At 40.0% G+C, this 22898-nt stretch overlaps 1 protein-coding gene across 3 annotated transcripts in view; it reads right to left on the bottom strand.

The window, feature by feature from the left end:
• Window positions 1–21218, bottom strand: part of RNF125 (ring finger protein 125) — a 64046-nt gene extending 42828 nt beyond the window's left edge. For 2 of the 3 annotated variants that reach the window (XM_053571900.1, XM_053571901.1), the window contains exons 1-2: window positions 20865–21212; window positions 3049–3202 (exon numbers count right to left, since the gene is read on the bottom strand). In XM_053571900.1, coding sequence (XP_053427875.1) covers window positions 3049–3202; window positions 20865–21028 — 318 coding nt within the window. In that variant the 5' untranslated portion in view covers window positions 21029–21212. Of the gene's footprint in view, window positions 1–3048; window positions 3203–20864 lie in introns of all 3 variants that reach the window. The other variant, XM_053571899.1, reaches the window with a different exon arrangement.
• Between the last annotated feature and the right edge of the window lie 1680 nt (window positions 21219–22898).

Here is a 22898-nt window from a genome sequence, read left to right as displayed (position 1 = left end):
AATTTCTCCAATACTTAGAAGACCCAAATGTTGAGTTTTTTGAATTTGATTTATCTAAAAAAGCATATATATATATATTTTTTTTAAGTGAAAAGATGCATAGTAACTTAAATTTACCTTTCATGCAATTACATAAATAGGTTTTAGGAAGAAGAAAGTGGGAAAGAAAAACAGACGAAGAAAAAGAGAGCAAGAGGATGAAAAGAAGAAAAACATTAAGAAGGAAAAATAAACAGAAAAGAAATACAGATAAAAAGAATAAATAGATGAAATTTAGAAAGGTCCACAGTAAGTTAACAGAAACCCTGTGACTTAGAGAAAGACATAAATGCCCTGGTTTTATAACATATCCAGTAGTATTACATGAATTCACAATACACAGTATACTTAATGGCTCCATTAACAGCAAACATAAAAGACGGCTCTTGCAGTCCATTTTTATCAATGCAGAATAAAGAGCCCTTGTTCCTCCAGATATACATTCACAGATCCTAACTATGAGGGATGTGTTGCTAACATAACACATATTCTACTAAATGCTTCAGTAGAACTCTGATAAGATCTTGTGCTAAAGGAAGCTTTGTATAGCTGTGGTAAGGTGGCCGACCCACTTTGCTTCATTTTGCCCAAGCTACAAAGTCAAAGACGAAATCTACCACATCAAGAAAACAGTTAAAGGGGCAGCGCCTGTGGCTCAAGGAGTAAGGCACCAGCCCCACATACCAGGGGTGGTGGGTTCAAGCCCGGCCCCGGCCAAAACTGCTAAAAAAAAAAAAAAAAAATCCACATATGAAAACAGTTAAAACTGTTTAACAAAAGGCAAAAATGAAAGTGGAAAAGTAAAAACAAAACTCTTGGTTGACAAATATCCATCTATTATGAAAGATACAAAAACTAGGATTGATCTAGGTAGCTGTCTTAAACAGATATTTTTACAACCTTTAACATCTAACTTCACACATTAGTGTTCTCTCATCTCTTTACTACTACTGCTAATAAAAGTTTATTTCTCTTTGTGATTCTTTGTTTAATAAAGCATGCCTCATGAACATAAGCTGAGGAATATACAAATTTATTTATATGACAAATAAATTCATCAATTTATAGTCTAGGCACAAAATTATCTAAGACATTGTAAGAGACAACAGAACAAACATAAACCACTGTGCCAGTTCTAATGGTTCTTATCATCTAATAAAGAAAGAATGATGTGTAGACAAGTAGATAGGAAACTAATACAGGAAACTGGGATATTAAGGTCAAGCCTCACAGAATGGAGGTCTGCCTGGACACTAAAGAACAGTCTAAAAGGGCTGTACAAGGAATGGGCAGCCTTCCTGTCAAGAGGGGTATCATAGAAAGAGATAGATGTTAGACATATCTAAAAGAACAAATCAAAATCCTTGTGACTAATCAGAAATGGGGAGGGTGGAGGGAACGTAAAAAAGGGAAGAGGATTTTGACCCAAGATAATTGAGAGAAAGCTCTTGTTTCTGGAAGAGACCAAAGGTAAAATCAAGAACTGGATGACAGAATAATAGGAGGAGTTCGATTTTGTGCATGTTGAAATTTATTTTGTAACAAACCATCTAAGTAAAAACAAGGAATATTCTATTATTAAGAATGTAATTGCTATTGATTTTGAGCATCTACTATATTCCAGACACCCTGTCAAAAGCCACCCATCAGATATATACACACACACACATATATATTTTTACACATCTCACATGTACGTTATTAACCTTCGTAACCACCCTATAACATGAACATCATCTTTTCCTTCATTTTACCAAGAGGTAAACAAAAACTCAGAATAATAACTTTCCCTAAATCAGGAAGAGTAAGTGAGAAAATCAGTTTTTAAACCAGGATATCTGACTCTAAAGACCAGGTCTAAATTCTACAGTTAGGTAGCCATGAATAGAGTGAGTCTTACACAAATATTTAGAAATGCATTGAGCACTTACTATGTGCCAATCACTTTCCAAGGGGCTGGGTACACAAGTGTCAATAAAACATGGAACTCAAATATGATGGGAATAGATGACATTATAAACAAAAATCACAGAAGCATAATTACAAATCATGATAATTTGTATAAATCAAAAGCACAGGCTGCTAAGAGAAAGTATAACAGGGCTATAATTTTGATAAGTGATCAAGAAAGGCTCTCTAAGAAAATATAGATGCTTAGTACATAATCTCTCTTGATCTCTAGACTCTTGCCAGCTAATTGAACATATCCAGAACAGAACTCTGTGGATTCTTCTCCAAATTTTCTCCCCATATTAGCACCTTCACTAATGGCTCCAGGTATTTTTGACATTACTCTCATTCACTGATTTCCTTCAATTTTACCTTCTTAATATACCTTGAAACAGCCTCTTATTCCCTAACTAGTGCTATCACCCTAATTCAACTTCCATACCTGATCTATCATAATAGCTACTTAGCTGTTTTCGTGAGTTCCACTTGTGCTCACTCCAAACCATTCTACAAAGCGTATGTTAGAGTTATATCTTAAAACTATAAAAACAATCTTGGCACTCCAATGCCTATACTCTTTCTATGGCTTACTATTGCATTTAGGATAAAATCTCTAATCATCAGCATGACCTCTAACACATTATATGATCTGACCAGGCTAGTATAGGACCAAAGGTGGGAAAGTGCAACAAGGAGGAAGTGTCCGACAGAGATAAACACTGCAAAGTTCAAAATAATGTAGGTGGAAACACGCCACTGGATTGGATGACAAAATGATTGGTGGGCTGTCACAGAGTAGCAGGAATAGGGTCACGGGAGTACCAGAAGAAGAGAAAATAGAGGTGGTCAATGAAAGCATTTGTTTGAAACATTAGGTGATGGTAGTTCAGGGACTGTCTTTTTGCAGCCAATATACATGAAATTGGAAAAAAGGAAGTGGAGAGTCCGAGATAAAACACTTTAGAAAAAGTGGGTAGGATGGGGTCAGACGCAGAGGGGAAATGATCATTTTCTGAAGGACGCAAGCCAGTAACCATGAACGTGGGCGGGGTCACATACCAAGGTGTCACACTCAGCGCAGTTCTGGTACTCGGATTTCATTCTTTTGGCTACATCAGTTGCTGGAACTCCTTCTGAAGGAAGATACGCCCGGCAATATGGACAGGTCCACTTATTATTCTTTAGACTGGTGGCAATGCAGGAACGGCAGAATCTACCCCAAACAAACAAAGAATATGAGTACATCACTCGTCTTGAAAAGGATCAAGGAGCCACCATCACGTGTGTGCTTGTATCAACTGTGGCTTAATGACAGTGTACACCATGAGCCGTGCTACCAAATTATAGGTCTGCTTGCATCCTACGCTTCCTGAGAACCACGTAAGACTTTGTGGGGATCACACATCTCACCACACGAGCTTGCGTGCGTTTAAACAAAAGTAAGAATATAAAGCAGGTGAAATAGTGTTCCTACAAACCAAGTTAAAACTGTAACTCAAAGGATATCTAGTGTTCTTCCTTTTCCTTAATCCTATTTTACCTCAAATTTCTGGGGAAAATAGGTTTTTGCTCTCTGTGTGTGTGTGTGGGGGGGTTATATTAAAGAAAATAGGGCGGCGCCTATAGCACAGTGATTACGGCTCTGGCCACACACACCCAGGCTGGCAGGTTTGAACCCAGCTGGAGCTAAACAACAGTAACAATTGCAACAAAAAATAATCGGACTTTGTGGCGGGCACCTGTAATCCCAGCTACTTGGGAGGCTGCGCAGGAGAATCGCTTAAGCCCAAGAGTTGGAGGTTGCTGTGAGCTGTGATGCCATGGTACTTTACCCAGGGTGACAGCTTGAGACTCTGTCTCAAAAAAAAGAGAAAAGAAAAAGAAAGAAAACACCAGCAAATCCAAAAAGTAAAAATAGGCTGGGTGCAGTGGTTCATGCCTGTAATCCTAGCACTCTGGGAGGTTAGGCAGGTGGATTGCTTGAGCTCAGGAGTTCGAGACCAGCCTGAACAAGAGCAAGAACCCATCTCTAAAACAAGTAGCTGGGCATTGTGACTGGCACCTATAGTTCCAGCTACTCGGGAGGCTGAGGCAAGAGGACTGCTTGAACCCAAGAGTTTGAGGTTGTTGTGCGCAATGACAATCGCCACTCTATTGAGGGCAACAAAGTGAGACTATCTCAAAAATAAATAAATAAATAAAAAGATGATCATAATAAAATGTTAATGTAATCTCAACCTATTCATAGAAGCTATTGAAGGCTACAAGTATGCAGAAGTAAAAATGAACATTTAGATTAGGTTATATATATTAGCACGACCTCATACCTCTTAAACTACTCAGGATATAATATCAATTTAATACATGTCAAAAGTTAGGCTTTTTAAAATTTAAGAATACCATATACACTGAAGTTCATATACCATAGGCATATTAGTTCATATACCATAGGCATATTAGTTCAATGAAATCTCGCAAACTGAACACACCGTTGTAACCAGTACCTATAACAAAAATCAGAGCATGGCCAGCCCCAGAACCTCCCCTCCTGTTTCCTTCCAGCCACAATTCTAATCCCTGCAAGGTAATCACTAATTGTTTAACTGGATGTGAAGGAGCTCAGGAAATTTCAGCTCAAAATATGACTCCATGATAAAAAGAGTATTTTGAATTAAAGGCCCTTAGAGAATAGCAGGCCCTAGGAAGGAGCCTTCCCTCTATCTGTGTAACCAGATGAACTCATCAAAAGAACAATTGACTTCCCTTCTTTTCCCTGTTATCTCACCATATTGCAGAAAAGAAATCAAGAATGAAACCAGAGCTGGGGCAAATCATTTTAAGCATACTATCTGTCTCTCAAGGTTAATTTAATTTGCAAAGAGAATCACTTACAAGTCAATCTGTTTCCCCATCCATTCATCCTCCCTAGGAGCTATTTATTGCCCCTAAATAATAGCATGACCTCAGCTCGCTCTCTCCTCAAAAGGAGAGTATAAAAATATCTGGATCCCATTGTGATATTGGGTAATCTCCCTGTGATTATCCCCGTGCTCTCGGCAAATAAACCTCCTCTTATTAATCTCCCTTAATTATGAGTTGATCTTTCAGACTTTCAGGAGAAAGAGGAAGTTTCTCCTCTCACCCTCTCAATGTATTTTAATATACAAAACATTATGATATACTTAACAAATGTGTAAGGCTACAGACTTCTAGCAACAGAGATTAGTTTTGCCTGCTTTTTTACTTCTATAAATGTAATCATCTGGTATATATTTGTGTTTGCCTTTATTAATTCTACTTTATGGTCAAGAGATTTGCATAGTGTTTTACACAGGTGAGACTGTCCATTCTAATTCTGTGAAGGCTATTGTGTGAACACATCATTACCATTCTATTGTGAATGGGCATTTGGAAAGCATCTAAATGCTTTCTGATGTTAAGCTTTAGGAATGGACAAGCCAGCTATTCCAAAGCATTCTTGTTCTTTTTCCCCCCCCTTTAACTCCCAATTGTACTAGTCATTACTGATTGTTAACAGTATGCTTTTCTGTGTCTGTTATCAAATTATTACACGCCCATGAAGGATGCCCAGCTTTGCACAGTGCTTGAGTCATCTTCTTAGTGTTTATGTCCGTCCAACATCCATACCTCTTTTTTCTTGCAACATCCATCCTGCTCTTGCCCTGCAGGAACAACACCTCTTGTGTTACTTACAATCTTGCTGGGACCTCAGTTAAGGTGTCCACCATGTCCCACTGAAGGTATAAGGACTAGGTATAGGCCAGGCCAAGTAGACACTTTCTGGAAGTTGCATACTGAACAGAGTGACGTAGTAACTGATTCAGCAGCAACTAGAAGGGACTGGCCTGCTCTTTGCTTAGAACCTCTAGATCTGCCTAGGGTCCTACCTTTTTTCTTCTAGCTGTTTTCCTTATTATTTGGTAACTATTTATTTTAGTGTAATTCCAAACTTGATACACCGATTCCTTACAAACATTCTTAACACTTCCATATACCTTAATTCATTTAACATTAACAAACCCCTAAGTAAGATCATATTTTCATTTATAAATAAGGAAACTGAGTCACACTGCATGTAAATTACTTCTATACGGTCACATTTAAAGAAAGTGCCTGCATTGGGTTGGTCTTAAACTGGGGCCTTCTGACCCAAAGTACTTTAATTTTTCATTCCATCACCGTAGTTACCCCAGCTGCAAAGAGCAAGACTTTAGGAATCGAGAAACAAAACAAAAATGTCCCAGGTTGTCCATAACAATACTGCACGATAAAGATCACAGAAATGTACACAGAACAAGCAGCGCCTGAGCTTACAAATGAGATAAGTTCTGTAGGTTTGCTCTTAAGTTGAATTTGTTTGTAAGTTGGAACAGGTACATTTACCTATTACCTGTAACAGCCTGTTCTTAAGCATGAATCATACGCCAGTCAGGTGTTTATAACTGGAGACTTCCTATACAGAATCATCAGAATCTTGGACTCTGCCTCCCTCTTGCACAGTCCCAAGCACACGGGGGCTACTCAGTAAATGGTCAGTAAATTGAAATAACAAAATGAGTTATGAGGAATAGCCCAAAGGAGAATTTTCTTGGAGGGCCTAAAGTTCTTATTAATAAATAAAGAGTGTGCCCTCTGTGTCTATCCTGACTAGAACTTAAAGGATACAAATGGACACAAGCTTAAAGAGATAAGAGCTTCCCCGCAACACACCCCACGATGGCTGAGAATGATGAATCAGAAAAGGAGAGACCCAACTGAGGAGAATCTACATGCAAGATAAAACTGGATGTCAATTGCATTTTTTAAAAAGCTGATTCAAGGGCTGGGTGTGGTCACTCACGCATGTAATTCTAGCACTCTAGGAGGCCAAGGTGGGTGGATTGCTAGAGCTCAGGAGTTTGAGACCAGCTTGAGCAAGAACGAGAACCAATTCTACTAAAACTAGAAGAAAAACTAGCCGGGTGTTATGGTGGGCACCTGTAGTCCCAGCTATTTAAAAGCTGAGGCAAGAGGCTCTCTTGAGCCAAAGAGTTAAGAGGCTGCTGTGAGCTACGGTGCAATGAGATTCTACCCAGGGTGCTAAACAAACAAAAAAGCTGACTCAATGTTTTCAAAAATTTTGAAGGAGTTGCCATTGTTTTAAAATTAGATTTCACACCAAATGTAATTTCCTGGCTTTCTGTGAAAAGCTAGTCTCCTGCATCTCTGGAATCCCATTCCCAGGTGCCCCTTCTGGGGGCCAGGGGGCCACTTGCTCTCACACTCATTTCTATCACTTGCCTCCCCCTAGCTTGAGTTTGCAGCTCCTGAAAGAAATCAATCAGGAACTAGATGATGATTCAAAGAACTCTGAAACCAGATAGAAACAAAATTACCCACTCCCATTTGTTATTTTATTGACCCTTTCTGTTTCCCTAAATAAAGTGATTAGCAGTAAAATCCTCATAATGAAGAGGCAAAGTATCGGAGGAAAACAGGAACAGACAACTGAAGACACTGGGTACAATATGTACCCTATCTCATAAGGTAAAACTGAATACTGATAGATTTAAAAAGAAACAAGATGAGTTAGGTAGTCCATGGGGTACAGGGCTAGAATGGCAAAATAAGTACCCAGGGCAGGAGGTAGGGCTCCACACCTGGGATCTCAGCACTTTGGGAGGCCTCTAGGGAGAGGCCAGGTGTTGGGAGACCAGCCTGAGCAACTTAGCAGGACCTCGTCTCTAGAAAAACTTGAAAAATTAGCCAGATGTTGTGGTTCATACCTGTAGTCCCAGCTACTTGGGAGGCTGAGGAGGGAGGATTGCTCGAGCCCAGAAACTCAAGGTTACAGTTGTAATCAAGGTCAAACTCATACTACATACCACTGGCTGCAAGATAGTAAGTCAAGAGACAAGGAAAATAGACTTTTATTTGGAGATCCAGCAAACCTAGAACATGGCAGACTAAAGAACCATCTTAAGTTAGTAAGAACTCTGTATTAACGGAAGGGGAAGAGGGTGGTTAAGTTGCAAAAGGTAATTGAAGACCACAGACGTCTGGGCATCAGTAAGGGTCTGAGGAGGTTGTAAAATGTGGTCAGTAAATGTTGGAGGATGAAGGTCTGGACGCTCCTAAAAAAGTTAACATAGCATTATTATTTGTGTATATACTTTTCTTATCTCCCTGGGAAGTTAGAAATAGAAAAGGCACGATTGTCACCTTTCTTCTAGCCTATATGCAGAGCTACACACAAGTTTTTAACCTAAAGGATATTACAAGAGTATCAGAAGCAAAATGGAGCTAATAATGTTAAGTCCCCCTGCCACACTGTTACACACAGTGAGCTGTGAGTGCACCACTGCACTGCAGCTTGGGCCACAGAGTAAAGCCCCATCTCTTAAAAAAAATTAAAAAAAGCCAAACTTCTCATGAATGCTCCAACCCCACCCCCCACACACAACTGCCCCCCCCCACTCACTCACTTCCAGCCAAATTAACTTTCTCATTTTCTACCTTCCTCTAAACCAAGGCTGCACAAAATGAGGTCCCATTTAGTAACAGTTCATGTTTAAGCATAGAAACAAAGAAAAGTATTTAGAAATGCATATACTAATCTGATAAAAAGAATAATTTTACATCTGTTGAATCTAGTAACAATGTATTTTTACTCACCACTTCACTAATAAGGATAGTAATTTTTAATGAGAGTTTCTATTTCATATATATCTTTGGTATTTTAAATTCCATTTTTCTATAACACATTTTTTTATTTTACAAAATTATCAGTCCATGATGGGCTGGAAGTTCAAAAAAAAAAAAAAAACTTACTGGTCTTTACAAGATAATTTGAGAGGCATTGTTCTAAATATCCTAAGATTTGCAACTCTCTCACATACTTCCTACCCCAGCAGATTTCTTTGCCTTACTTTGTTTAACCTTTAACATCCATCACGATATAAGACACTACACAGAGAAAAGCCCCATTTCTTAAAAAAAAAAGGGACACTTTTTTTTTAAAGAGACGGGGCTTTAATACACACTTAACATTTGCATCTTGTTTATCATCCGTGTTCCCCATAAAAACACAAGCTCCAAAAGGGTGAGGATTTGTGTCTATGTGCTTAGCACAGAGCACCTGTTTGCTAGATCAACAGACGGATGCACTCCATATGAATAGCAGATCTAGCCAAACAACCATCAACAAACAAGTGATAATGATGAAGCAAAATGAACAGTGACTTTTAACTTAAAAATTGTGTGGGCTTGGAGCCCGTAGCTCAGTGGTTAGGGTGCTAACCACATACACCTAGGCTGGTGGGTTCCAACCTGGCCCGGGCCTGCTAAACAACAATGACAATAACAAACAAAATAGCTGGGCGTTGTGGTGGGTGCCTGGAATCCCAGCCACTTGGGAAGCTAAGGCAAGAGAATTGCTTGAGCTCAAGAGTTTGCGGTGGCTGTGAGCTATGACACCACAGCACTCTACCAAGGGCAACATAGTTAAGACTCTGTCTCAAGAAAAAAAAAAAAGAAAATTGTGTGGATTCCTACTAGTAACAAGTAGGTGGGTGCATTATTGCCTGACAACCAGGCTTCTTAGTACAATTCTAAGGGTCCTCTAGCAAAGCCTGATAATGATCTAATTTTTGGTTTACAAAAGCAGATTTTAATAACACTTAAAAATGTGTGCCATACATGTGCTGTTTAGTTGTGTGTGTCAACTTAGCTAGGTTACACTACTCAGTTATTTAATCAAATAGTTCTCTAGGTGTTGCTGTGCAGGTATTTTGTTGATGTGGTTAACATCTAAATCAAGTTTGCTGTAAGTGATCCCCTTGATAAATCAATTTCTTAAAATCTCAGCTCTCTCTTGGGCGGCGCCTGTGGCTCAGCGGGTAGGGCGCCGGTCCCATATGCCGGAGGTGGCGGGTTCAAACCCAGCCCCCGGCCAAAAAAAAAATCTCAGCTCTCTCTATTAAACACACACACATATCTCATTGGTTGTTTCTCTGGAGAACCCTCATTAAAGATAACATAAATAGATAATAAATATCTATAGTAAATAATAGGATAAGAAGTTTTGATGTTAGATTAGAAAAGAAGTCTTTGGGATTGTACGTATCCTGTAAGAATGAAAGCACTGAGGTGTATTTCTGGGCCAGTTTAAAACTTATTAGGAAGACTCTCAGACTCTACGTTGAGAACCATCAATTAGGTCCAGGCATTCCTGCTCATATTTGACCATAAATGAATGTTTTTGGAAAGCACTTGAAAGCACTTCAAAATTATCCTAAACAGAGTTTCATTTAAAGAAAAAATTAGGTTATATCTTCCTGGATGCTGCTTATACCAGGAAGGTAAAAATACATACATAAATAAATAGGCATAAGTCTGACTTGGAACGGTTGTATCCACGTAATTTCAGTGGAGACCGGCTCCTTGAGTAGTTAGCTCTCATAGGTAGATAGCTCTCTTAGAACCTCCAGCTCTGAACTCTTTCCCCAAACCAACTCTTCTAGAGCCTCTGGGATATTTCCATTTGGATATGAAGGAGCTTAGGGAATTTCACCCCAAAATATGACCTCTTGGTATAAAGAGTATTTTGAAATAAAGGTCCTTAGAGATCGACAGGCATAAGAGGGGGCCTCTGTCTCCATAATGACCAGAGGGAGGCACCAGGAAGAACATTAGTCTTTCCTTCCTCTCCCAGTTGTCTGGGTATCTGCTGTAGGAAAGAAGATCAACAATGTGATCAGACCCAGACCATTTTAAAAATAATGGTTCTCTCGATTTCATTACCCATATTCCTCATCTCTTCCCTCCCCTTTCAAGTGAGGATATTTAAGCTTCTGGGCCCCGTGGGATATTGGGCACTCTGTGAGTCTCCCTGTGTGTCCAGTAAATAAATTTTTAATCCATTTTTCTTATTAATCTGCCTTATTGTGACTTGATCTTACAGTGAACTTTAACACTACCATATCCAATCTGACAATGGATTTATTGATTTTTTTTTTATTTTTATTTTTTTTGAGACAGAGTCTCGCTGTGTTGTCTAGACTAGAGTGCAGTGGTGTTATCACACCTCACTGCAACCTCAAACTCCTGGGCTCAAGTAGTTTGGATTACAGGTCACCACATAGGGTAATTTTTCTAGTTTTTATAGAGATGGGGGTCACGCCCTTGCTCAAGCTGACCTCAAGTGAGTCTCCATCCTCCCCTTCCTAGAGGGCTAGGATTATAGACATGAGCCACAGTACCTGCCTGAATATTTATTTTAAATGTAAATTTGATTCTTTTTTAGTTCTATTCATACAGCATCAACTTATGTGACCCCATTTCCCCAGCTCTCTCTTTATAGAAGTTAAAGGAAAGGTAAGAAGCCATTGCCCCCAATATGCTTTTATAACTGATAAAGCAATATGAATAAAGCCCATTTAAAATTTTAAAACATTAAAGTGAAATTTCTGAAAGTCCACCAAAGGAAAAAGAACTAAGCTAACGGTAAAGCTATGTGGGACATCTTGGAAAAGTCATAGACCAACCTTTTGTAGCCCAGTTTTCTTCTAAAAGAAACAAAGAGAAAGGAAATAATATTTGTTCGTAGGGTTTTGCCGTTTGCTGAAGGAAACAGAAACCATGCTTCCAGCCTTTACCATGGGCTACTTTTACATTTTTAGTGCTCGTAAAAATTCCATTACTTACCCTATCTACAAATGAAGAAACTAACTCCACAAAAGGCAGTTAAGGACCTTTATTTCAAAATACTCTTTATACCAAAAGGTCATATTTTGGGGTGAAATTCCCTAAGGTCCTTCATAGCCAAATGGAAATATTCCAGTGGCTCTAGAAGAGTTGGTTTGGGGAAGCCAAAAATATTTCACCCTTTTGTGGAAGAGATTTGCATCTGTAGAGAAAGGGTACATTGGTGGAATCAACAGGCCCACTTTCTCTGAGGTGCCTCCCTAGCCAGATCTAGAAGACATTGAGACTCTACCATCTTTGAAGGTCTTACAAAGAAACCTACCACAGGCTACTGCCTATCCTGAGAGCTGCTATCTGTGAGATTTCATGGGCATCACAACACTGTCTTTGCCCCACGCCTGCCTTTCTCCCTCCCATAATCTGTCCTGCAATGCTCCAAACCCTTATTTCTGCAACCTCAAGAGGGTATAATAGCATCAAACATCTGGTCCTTCCCTTGAGTTTTCATACTTTGTATGAATCCTGTGCCCCCCATGCACGCTAATACGTTTGTATGTCTTTCTTCCTATAAACCTGTCAGTTATCAGATTGTTTTGTAGACTCCAATTATCAAAACTTCAGGGGAAAAATTTAAACTTCCCTATAGTTTTGGTGCTGTGAGCAGGACAGCAAATCGCTCTGTCCCAGAACCTGTGGATGGGATCTTGGGATAACTGATGACAAGTTGGCAAAGAGCAGTGAGAATTAATTTTTTTACCAATTCTCTTCTCCCAGACCTCTGCCTATAGCACTCAGTCAAATAAGGCTGCTAAGAGCCTCTTTTGACTTTTTCCCTTCCTAAATACGGATTAATTGAGGGAGCAGGGGAGTGTACGTGAAATAGCTCTTGAGTTGGTTTGAATTGCTTTTGAAATGAATAAATTGGCTATATTTAATAGAAGAAAACTTTTTAGAGAGCTCATGTCTAAGATGGCTATCTTCTTGGTACCTGTGAGAAGATGCACCAGGAACATAGCCTTAGAAACTCTCTTGGCAAGATTTTTAAAACAAAGTTAAAATATTTTATATGCTCAAATTGCCTGATTTGGACTCCCTGTGAGATTTGCAAAAAAAAAACACCAAAAAAGACAATCTACCCTTTGGGTGACCATTTGTTTTGCAATCCTCTCTTCTCTTTTGTTTTCTTTTGTCTTAAAAAGGAGAGAAAATGGCTGAACAGAAATGAGAGTTATATTTGCTGCTTGTGAAACTTTTCCTTTCTGGAATAGCGGGGATAGCCTATGGAATACCTGGGACAACAGGTACCTGCCGTAACACTCAGTTAATTTTTCTATTTTAGTAGAGTGAGGGTCTTGCTCTTACCCAGGCTCAAGTGATCCTCCCGAGGGTGCTAGGATTACAGGTGTGAGCCACTGGGTCCTGCCCAGTTTTTTCCTTTATTAAAATGTGTATGCATTTTTTTGACACTCTCTGTGAGTATATATAGGGTGGCCACAAAGTCCATATGCAATTTAAATTGCACACTATTTAAAACTGCACACAAACTTTATAGCCACCCTGTATATATTGCATATGTATATGTATATATATACACACACACATATATACAAATTTCTTTTTTCAATCTCACTCTGTTGCACTGGCTAGAATGCAATGGCATCACCGTAGCTCACTACAGCCATCAACTCCTGGGTGCAAGTGATCCTCCTTTCTCTGCCTCCCAAGTGGCTAGGATTATAGGCCACCAACACACTAGGATAATTTTTCCTATTTTTGGTAAGAATGGAGTTGGTCAGGCTGATCCCAAACTCCAGAGCTCAAGTGATTCTCCTATCTCAGCCTCCCAAGTATCTGGGACTACAGGTGCGCACCCCTAGGCCCAGCTAATTCTTGTTTCATACAATTTTTTTTTTTTTTTTTTGGTAGAGATGGGTGTCTAACTATGCTGACCAGACTGGTCTCAAAATCCCAGTCTCAAATAATCCTTCCACCTCATCCTCCCAAAGCGCTGACATTATATATATGAGCCCCCATGCCCAGTCTGCTGATTATATATTTAAAAGAATTTTTTAAAAAGACTTCTAGGGCAACAAGTCCACTTCATCAAAAACCACTATTCTTCTCTGCTCTCTTTAAATTGTGTTTCTTCCATGGGAACTTCTTAGTCAACTTTTTTCCTTTGAATTTCTACTAACTAAAACCTCATTGGCCTTTGGAAATGCCTAAAATCTCCTCAAATTTGCTTTTCTAAGATTTGTTGCCCCATTTCCTTCCATTTCTGCACCTCCTCCTTTTGCCTCCAAAACCACGCAAAGTGTTCTAGAGGGGATTTTTAGTGACTCTGAGACCTCTTTTCCCCCCCCTTTCTGAGCATTTCTATTGCACAAACCCCAAGACCTCTTGAAGAATACACACACACTAACCACTCTTTTGAGGGTCCCCTGTCTTTCTCACTGAGCCCCAAAATTCATGGGTAGGTTTCCTTCAAGTCTAAAGCTCTGGTCTCTTACATTAAACTTCCTAATCTTCTTGGCTTTTGGATACAGGCATCTGTGTGTTATATTGTTTCTGCCATGTATATATGTGTGTTTGCATATTGTCTGCATGGTACCAAATTGACTTACAAATGAATGAGCATTCATAAATTAAATAACTATAGCTCAAATATTTTTTAAGTTCACATGACTTATTTAAAAAAATTTTTTTTGTGATGAAGTCTCACTCTGCATCATTATACTTCACTGCAACCTCAAACCCCCAACCTCAAGGAAACCTCCCAATTTGACCTCCTCAAGTACTAGGATTATAAGTGTTAGCCACTGTGCCCAGCCCAAGTTCAAATGACTTTATCAATCTTTGGTAAAAAAAGCTACTTTCAAAGTATTGATAAAGTAAAATAAAAATGGCTTTAAAATTCAATTTAGACATTTTTGCTTGGATCTATTGGTCAGAAGATTCATACAATCTCTGCTAGATGTTTTAAAAAGTTATAAAGCTCGATCTGTCTATGAGCTAGTCTATGAGGGCTAGCTTCTGGACTCCTCCAAAGCCTTGCACACATCTTACTGTGAGCTTCTATCTTTGGGTTCTGGGGTCTAAACAGGAGGCCATGGTGATATTGGGGAACAGATATGTGTCCATTGCACCTGCGACACCACCTGCAGGGCAAAGCCAAGTCCACCATGGCCCAATCTTCCCTGGCCCAGCTCTATCTCCTGGCCATGCTGACAAGGGTCAAATCTTTTAGACAGCATCTTTATAACTCTGTCCTCTGTCCTGTTCTCTGTACCAGATTTATCAATCCAAGGCTCAGGTGGGCCCTGTCCTTCATAGCTGCCTTGGGTATCACATGGGTACTCAAGGCCCAGGATAACTGGGGGAGACACTGAGGAGAGTACTTGTGTCCAATAACTGAAAGGCCTTGGTTAAGATAAAACTAGCTAATGCAGGGTTATCTTGGCTTTGCTTTTTAAAGAAAAAATAAATAAATAACAATTGTTTTCCATGAGCAATTCAAATATAATTGTTAAAAATAGATTAGGAAAGTATAAATGTAATAAAAGTTCATAAATGAACTTCAAAATAATTATCATGTTTTATACTGTGTTACTTAGTTTTCCAAATTCCTTTGGTAACTACAACCTTAGAGTTTTGCTCAGTTAAATTAAATCTCATATATTCATTGAATATCTAAGTCATTTGCAAATAAGATATAACCCTAAAACATTAATTATTACATATAGGCTTAAGCTTATATAATTTTGGCTTCTTGTATCAGAGAAACAAAAGGTATTTTGGTTTGTTAGTAAATACAGTAGAACCTCTGTAAGTTGATCATTCAAGGAACTGTAACAAACTGGTCAACATATAGAGGCAGTAAACATAAGGAGCTAGATCTACTGTATTGGTACGTACATGTGGTGCGTGTCCAGTCTCTGAAAATTAGGTCAACTTAAGGTGGTAGTCAAGGTAGGGAGGTGGTTAATTATGGAGTTTATATTGTATGTCCTCTTCCACATTAAAAATTGTTCTATAAAAATGCCTACGTTGGTGGGGCACAGTGGTTCACACCTGCAATCCCAGCACTCTGGGAGGCTGAGGTGCATGGATGGCTTGAGCTAAGGAGCTTGAGCCCAGCCTGAGCAAGAGCCAGATCCTGTCTCTACTTAAAAAAAAAAAAAATACAAAAACTAGCTGAGCATTATGGCAGGTGCCTTTAGTCCCAACTACTTTGGAGGCTGAGGCAGGAGGATTGCTAGAGCCCAAGAGTTTGAGGTTGCTGTGAGCTATGATGCCATAGCACTCTACCCAGCGTGACAGAGTGAGATTCTTCTCAAAAAAAATGCCTATGTTTCTAAAAATTTTAAAATATGTGTGCATAAAATGTTTTGGTATATAATAGTTAAAAAATTACTTTCTAGATTTTTCACTAGAAATGAAGGTTATTAAGATTTGAAATCATAATTAATATATGTAATTGTAATATTAGAAATAAGGGATTAAAAATAAAAATTTTTTAAAAACCACATCACATGTACTCTATAAATATATACAACTATTATGTTCCCATAATAATTAAAAATGTAATACAAAAAGAAATAAGGAAACAATTCTGGAAACAAGTGGTGTACCCAAAAAAAGCAAGGTTTTTTTTTTTGTGAGAAAAATAGTAAGAAAGGCATGAAGATGTGATTTTGGTTAGAGAAAAAAATAGTTCAGGGTAGAGGCTATTTAAAGGTTGTGTCCAATTGAAAAAAGTTTATGTTTTAAAAAGAAAAAAACGCTGTTTTTAGATTCTAGCCCTAGTATTATTATTATTATTATTATTTGCGGTTTTTGGCAGGGGCTGTGTTTGAACCCACCACCTCCAGTATATGGGGCTGGTGCCCTACTCCTTTGAGCCACAGATGCCACCATCTAGCCCTATTATTTTTGAATGTTTTATTATTTGTACCAAATCCTGAATTTTTAGTTCCTTCCCATATCCGGCTGTGACTCTCCAGACTAATGATTACCGTTGTTTTCCAACCCGTCTGACTTAAAATCATTAGAAATTAAAACTATGCTTTTCTTAAGGCCCTACAAACAGATGCTAGACAACTTGACATAATTTCTAATGAGTATCTTTTGTCACAATAAGATGGAACTGCAAACCATCCTATTAAGTAAAATATCACAAAAGTTGAGAAGCAAACACATGTATTCAATAACAAATTATAACTAATTTATGGAAGAAAATCTCAATGAAATCAAGCTGGGGAATAGTGAAGGAGGAGAATGGGTAAATTCACACCTATTGGGTACAGTGCACATTATCTGGGTGAACGGCACACTTAATAACTTTGATTCAATCTGTACAAAAACAAAGTATACAAACAAAACATGTGTACCCCCAATATTCTAAAATTTAAATACTTTTAAAAGTTAAAAAAATAAGCTTCTAAAGAAACTTCTACAGCAACTTATACATAAACAGCGTTCATTCCTGCTGATGTATGGACTACTCAGAAAGTTCACTGAAACACCTGATTCAAACTGCAATTCAGGAAAGCCGTCAGATTGCCATTGCCTGTCTGCTCCAACTGAAGATGCTTCAGAAAAACTATTTCATAAACTTCTCCAGACGTTAACCTTTTATTTCCTTCTGTTTCCATAGAAATGCATCTTACCAACTATCTTTTCTGTATCACATACAGATGCCCAGCTTTGACAGCCCATCCATAATGTCATCTCTTGGAATGGGACACAACTGTTTGACCTATTCTTAGGACTAAGACACTGATTAAAAAGATATGAAATAGTATACTCAAATTCGGTTATTTTCCTGCTTATTCCATTCTCTGTTTTCTCCTCCCTTCTCTATTTTTTACCCTGAAACTTCTAACCAAAATCTCGCCATAGCTACCAATCCTACCTTAATATGTGAAACTTTCTAAAAATAAAGTTTCAAATAGGGGACTAAAGGAAATAAAAATATATTTTTAAATATAAATATGTAAATATAAAATATACATTTTATAAATGTATTTATGTTTATATTATAAATTATAAATAAATTAGAAATTAAATAATAATTATTATTATATAAATATAAATCTACAAATGTAAAAAATATACTTCTTTGACATGTGTCTTTGATATTCTTGGAGACAGGAATAACCCTGAAAAGCTGCCTTTTGTGGAGGAGATTTGCATGCACAGAGAAAGTCTACACTGGTGATCCACACTGGTGAAATAAACTACCAGACTTTCTCAGAGGCCCCACTGGTGTGGATGGAGCAGTTGAGAGGGAGGGACTTAACTGTTAAGTCTGACAGCTTTTGGAGGTCTGACAGAGGAACTTACCCCAGGCTGCTACCTGCTATTTCTCTGTATCAGAGAGGTTTCACAGGTATAACAAATCTATCTCCACCCCATGTCTGTCTTTCTCTCTCCCTTCCAGTCTTGTCCTACTATGTTCCAAGGCCCAGTTTTTTCTGTAACCTCAAAATGGCAAAGCATCAACAATCTAGTCCTTGCTTTGAGTTTTCATATTTTGTCTGACTCCCATCCCCATATACACCTTAATAAATTTGTATGCCTTTCTCCCCTGTTATCGGTTTATTTTACAGAATCAAATTATAGAACTCTCCAGGGGAAAAATTCAAATTTCCCTAAAGTCACACAGCTGGCTAGTAGCAGAACTGAATTTCAAATTCAGCTTTCTGTATAAGGCCCATAGCTTCTGGGACATCACAATACAATTTATAAAGGGCTCTATGTATTCGTACAAGGTATTGTTGTCATTATTAAACTTGCTTGACTTGAAATAGGTTTACAAACCTAAATCAGCATAAACAACCTAATTCAACAAGTTTGGAAATCTTGTTTCAATATGAGATACTAAAATAGAGAAATTTCATTTGCATTTCTACATTGTCCAACTTAATTTCAATGGAAAAGAGCAGTTCATTTAGAATGTACAAATGGTGGTAACAACACCTACAGTCTTCAGTGCATAAGGGACTCTGGTTAACATAAAATGGAAGGGGCCCAAGTACATTTGCCAAAAGGAGGAATATGGAAATTCTGCCCACAGCCAGAACAATAGACATAGATTTTTCAAAACAAAGAACAGTAAAACAAGGGAAGGCAATTTGTCCAGCCCTTGTTATGATGTTTTATGACTATTTTTCCAGTTGCTGGTTTCCTATTCACTTTAACAAAGGAAAAGATTAAACAGAAATTTTAACATTTCACAAATGTCTATTATCCTTTAGTAGAAGCAAAAACATTGTAAACAATAAGTTGTAGTGTTCAAAATGCAAACCAGGAAAACAATCTTCAGTCAGAGAATTAAATAGCAAAACTGTCCATTCCAGTTCTACCAAAAAAAAAAAAAATCTTCAGGCTACCCCCTGTTCAACTTTGACACACTTTTAAGTTCTCATGCTAATAAAGCAAATTTAAATGTAGTTACCCTTAGGTTATTATTGCCTTGAACCAATGTATATATTTTGTGATTTTACACAAGAGACTCTTGGCTTCCAGATCTGCCTTTGGATATTAAGTCAATGAGCTACAACTAGACAGCTCAGAAACAGCAGTAATCGTAAGAGTGGGTAAATTTAAGCTTTGAGTTTAAAGTACAAAAGGGAAGCAACAGGCCCTGAAAATACAGCCACAAAATAACATCTAGAGCACTCTTTAAACATTGTGTGGGTTGCACGTTTTTCACTTAGGCTCCAGGATGAGCAGTGGTGCAAAGAGGTTTTTAGATAGTAGGCTGTAGGTGTTAAGGACCATCTAAATCCTTTTAAAAAAACATTCTGTGCACTTGTCCTTACACTGAGGGATTTCTTTTCTCCTGGTAAGCCCCCAAACCCATAAAGCCACTCAGTATTGCTCTGGTCCTTCAGCATGCTACAGTTAATCTACTGTCCATAGAAGACAAGAGGGCTTCTGCTCCTGAGCTCTGCGGGCAGCCGCAGACACCCAGGCGGAAACACACACACACACACACACACACACACACACACACACACACACACACACCTGGGGTTGGGGGAGGGGACTGGGACAAGGGAGTACACAGATTCACAGATCCAGGCGGAAACACACACACACACACACACACACACACACACACACACACACACACACACACACACACACACACCTGGGGTTGGGGGAGGGGACTGGGACAAGGGAGTACACAGATTCACAGATCCAACTTCCGCCATCAGTTAGTTACCAAGCACACAGGGAGGACGTGCCCTTTTCCTATGGGGACTGTTAATAAACTCCTCATGGAAACTAAAACGACTTTGCACACTATCAGAGGGTTTTAGTTAAGTAGTACGTTTTTAAGTTAGTTTAATCTATTCTTTCTACGGTTTGGGGGAGGCGGGGCGTAAAGCAGGCAGTGGGCAACCTTCTGTCACTTTGTAGCTAGGTTTAAAGGGCTCCATTCACTGGTTTAGGGCTAACGTTCAAGCCCCAGGCTCCACCCTGGGTTGTGAAGCTCTAACAAGTTGTTAAATTCTACTACTACGGAAAGTCACTCTAACGCCCTGGTTTGCCTTGATCTTTGAGGGGTCTGGGTGTCTGTGTTGGGAAGGGGTGTCTTGGGTAGAGGGGTGGAAAGACTGCTAGCACAGATCGCTCTGCTCAGGAGAGGAGCCTCTGTGGGCGCTCTGGAACACGTGCACAGCCCCAGCAAAACAAAACCAACCCGGTTTCCGGGGCAGAGGGAAGCACAGCGCGTTCTACCGAGTGCAGCAGGATAACAGTGCTTCGCTGGAGTCCACTACTTTGCAGCCGGTTGCTCGTTTCCCTTCTGTGCTAGGGAGGGTGCTGGTTCTCCAGCCAAGAGTACCTTCCCTGGCTGGCAAGCCGTGGCTCTGGGCGGGACCTGTGCCTGGATCCGCAGCCCTAGAGCTCCGCACCTGGGCTTCGGGAGGAGGAGATTAGCTTGATGCCAGGCCCGCTTGTTTGTTTTTTTCTTCTAAAATCCCGTGTCACTTTCTGACTGGCATTTCCCCCACCGCCAGCACAGATCCGGTTTGTTCCTGCAGCGGTTTCCTAAGGCGCTGGCTTCTGTACATTCCCCGGCCCCCAAGCCGTAGGAATTCCCCCTAACCTCACTCTCCCCAGTAGTGGGCACGCAGACTGAGCTCCCCGGCACTTACACGTGGCCACAGCGGGTCCGGACAGGCTGGTGCAACACCTCCAGGCACACTGAGCAGTCGAAAGACGTGACCGGCAGCTCGCGGTCCCTCCTGCGCTCCAGGGCCCGCGGGGTGGCAGAGGCGGGCGCCGATTTGCCACTATCGCTGCTCAGCACGGAGCCCATCGCGGTGCTCCTCGCCCCAACAGCCGCCAACAGCTCGGTGCCGGCTGCGGGTTCGTTTTGTTGTCCTGCGGTGGAGGAAGGAAGTCCCAGCCCAGCTGTGATCGCCGCCTGCCAACGCACTCAGCCAGCCAGCGCAGAAGCAGCCTCCGCCGCTGAGCCCAACCTTGGTCTGGAGCAGCGCGAGTGCGCGGCCGCAGGTCTGAAATTATCTTTCGCAAAAGCAGCGGCGGTGGAGGCGGAGGCGGAGGCGCCAGCCGCGCGGTGCTAGCTGCAACGTCTCGTTGTCCCGGGAGGATTGAAACCCGAAACCTCAACTGCAGAGAAGCGGACTGGGGCGGCAGTGAACCATCCACTATCACACACAGCCTTCTCCCTAACCGTCGGAAGTTAGGAAAGTGCCGGTCTTGTCGTGATCCGAGAACACCCACCTGTAAGGTGATGGCCCAATCAGTTGTAATCATAAGCTATAACGATGCCCTATGACTGACTGAGCGTCTCCTGAGACAGTGCTAATCACTACTTCGGTCATCTAATTAATGGCTAGGTAGAATGGGGGAGTAGAAAGACTTACAGAGATGTGGATTCGAATCCTACCCCAGGACAGGGATTTTCATTCTAAATCCCATTTCTCTGGCGATTTAGGATATCTTCTGCTGCCAATACTGTCCCCACTCCACCCTCCAAACATCGCCAAGTACATCGTTCATTAACTCATGCATTTATTGAAGACTTATTAGCGCCCACTGCATGCCAGACTCTGTTCTGGTGAAGAGGACACAGTTCTTAACCAGAGAACAAAAATCCCAGTTCTCAAAGAACTTACTATTCTTTTTTTAAAAAAGAACTTTATTTTGAGATAATTACAGATTCACATGGAGGTTTAAGAAATAATACATAATACACACATACAATACATACATATACAAATACATCTATATAAAATACACAGACTATAATAAAGCATAAAATACACGTATATTCCTACGTCTGGTAAACTTCACCCAGTTCCCCCAGCCTTTAATTAGAAGCTATTATAGTTAATCAACAAATAAATAAATGAACAAGATCATTTCAGATGATAAGAACCTCGAAGAAGGTAAAACAGGGAGTGAGAACGGGCAATGGATCGGGTCAGAGAGGACTTTTTGTATAAAGTGACAGTTGAGCAGAACCATAAATAATGAAGAAGTCAGCCATTCAGAGACTTAAGGAAAAGCTGGGGAGTACTGTGAGCAGAGTGGGGTAGGACCACAGAACTGAAAGATGGGGGAGGCAGGATCTTAGGGGTGGTAGGAAGGTGAAAGATGGAAAGACAGTCACTCATATCTTTATAAGAAAAACAAAACACCGGTCCTCTATCCTCTATCCTGTGCCTCAGCTCCTGCCCTGTGTCTTCTTCAAGGCCAAATCTCTTGTCCTGATTCTACACTTTGTGTCTTCATTTATTAATTATCCACCCCTTATCTGGGTCAGTCTGGGTTCTGAACTGAACATTCCACTTCCATCTGTCCAAAAGCAGCTTCCTCATCAGGGTCACTGGTGTTCTTCACGTGGCTAATTATGATGGATTCTTTGCATTCCTTTTCTTTCTTGATTTCTCAACTATATTTCTCGGTGATCACTCCCTCCTTCTGGAAACACTCTTTGGGTTTACTTCTTTCTTTCTGGCTGTTCTTTCTCAGTCTGCTTTGTGGATGTCTCCTTCTCCCCCACAATAAACTAGAAAATCCTGGGGTTCTGTCTTAGCACGTTTTCCCTTCTCTCCCCTGTGGGAGACTGAGCACCGTGCTTATGGGAACAGTCACCGGTTCTTGAGGGAAACACCAAGAACACAAGAGATGTTTTGCAGCCTGGGGATAAGCCCTCAAGC

The sequence above is a fragment of the Nycticebus coucang genome, chromosome 19 (genome assembly GCF_027406575.1).
Source record: "Nycticebus coucang isolate mNycCou1 chromosome 19, mNycCou1.pri, whole genome shotgun sequence".
NCBI classification, from domain to species: domain Eukaryota; kingdom Metazoa; phylum Chordata; class Mammalia; order Primates; family Lorisidae; genus Nycticebus; species Nycticebus coucang.
The sequence above is the reverse complement of the archived record's forward strand: the minus strand, read 5'-3'. Positions and strand labels throughout refer to the sequence as shown.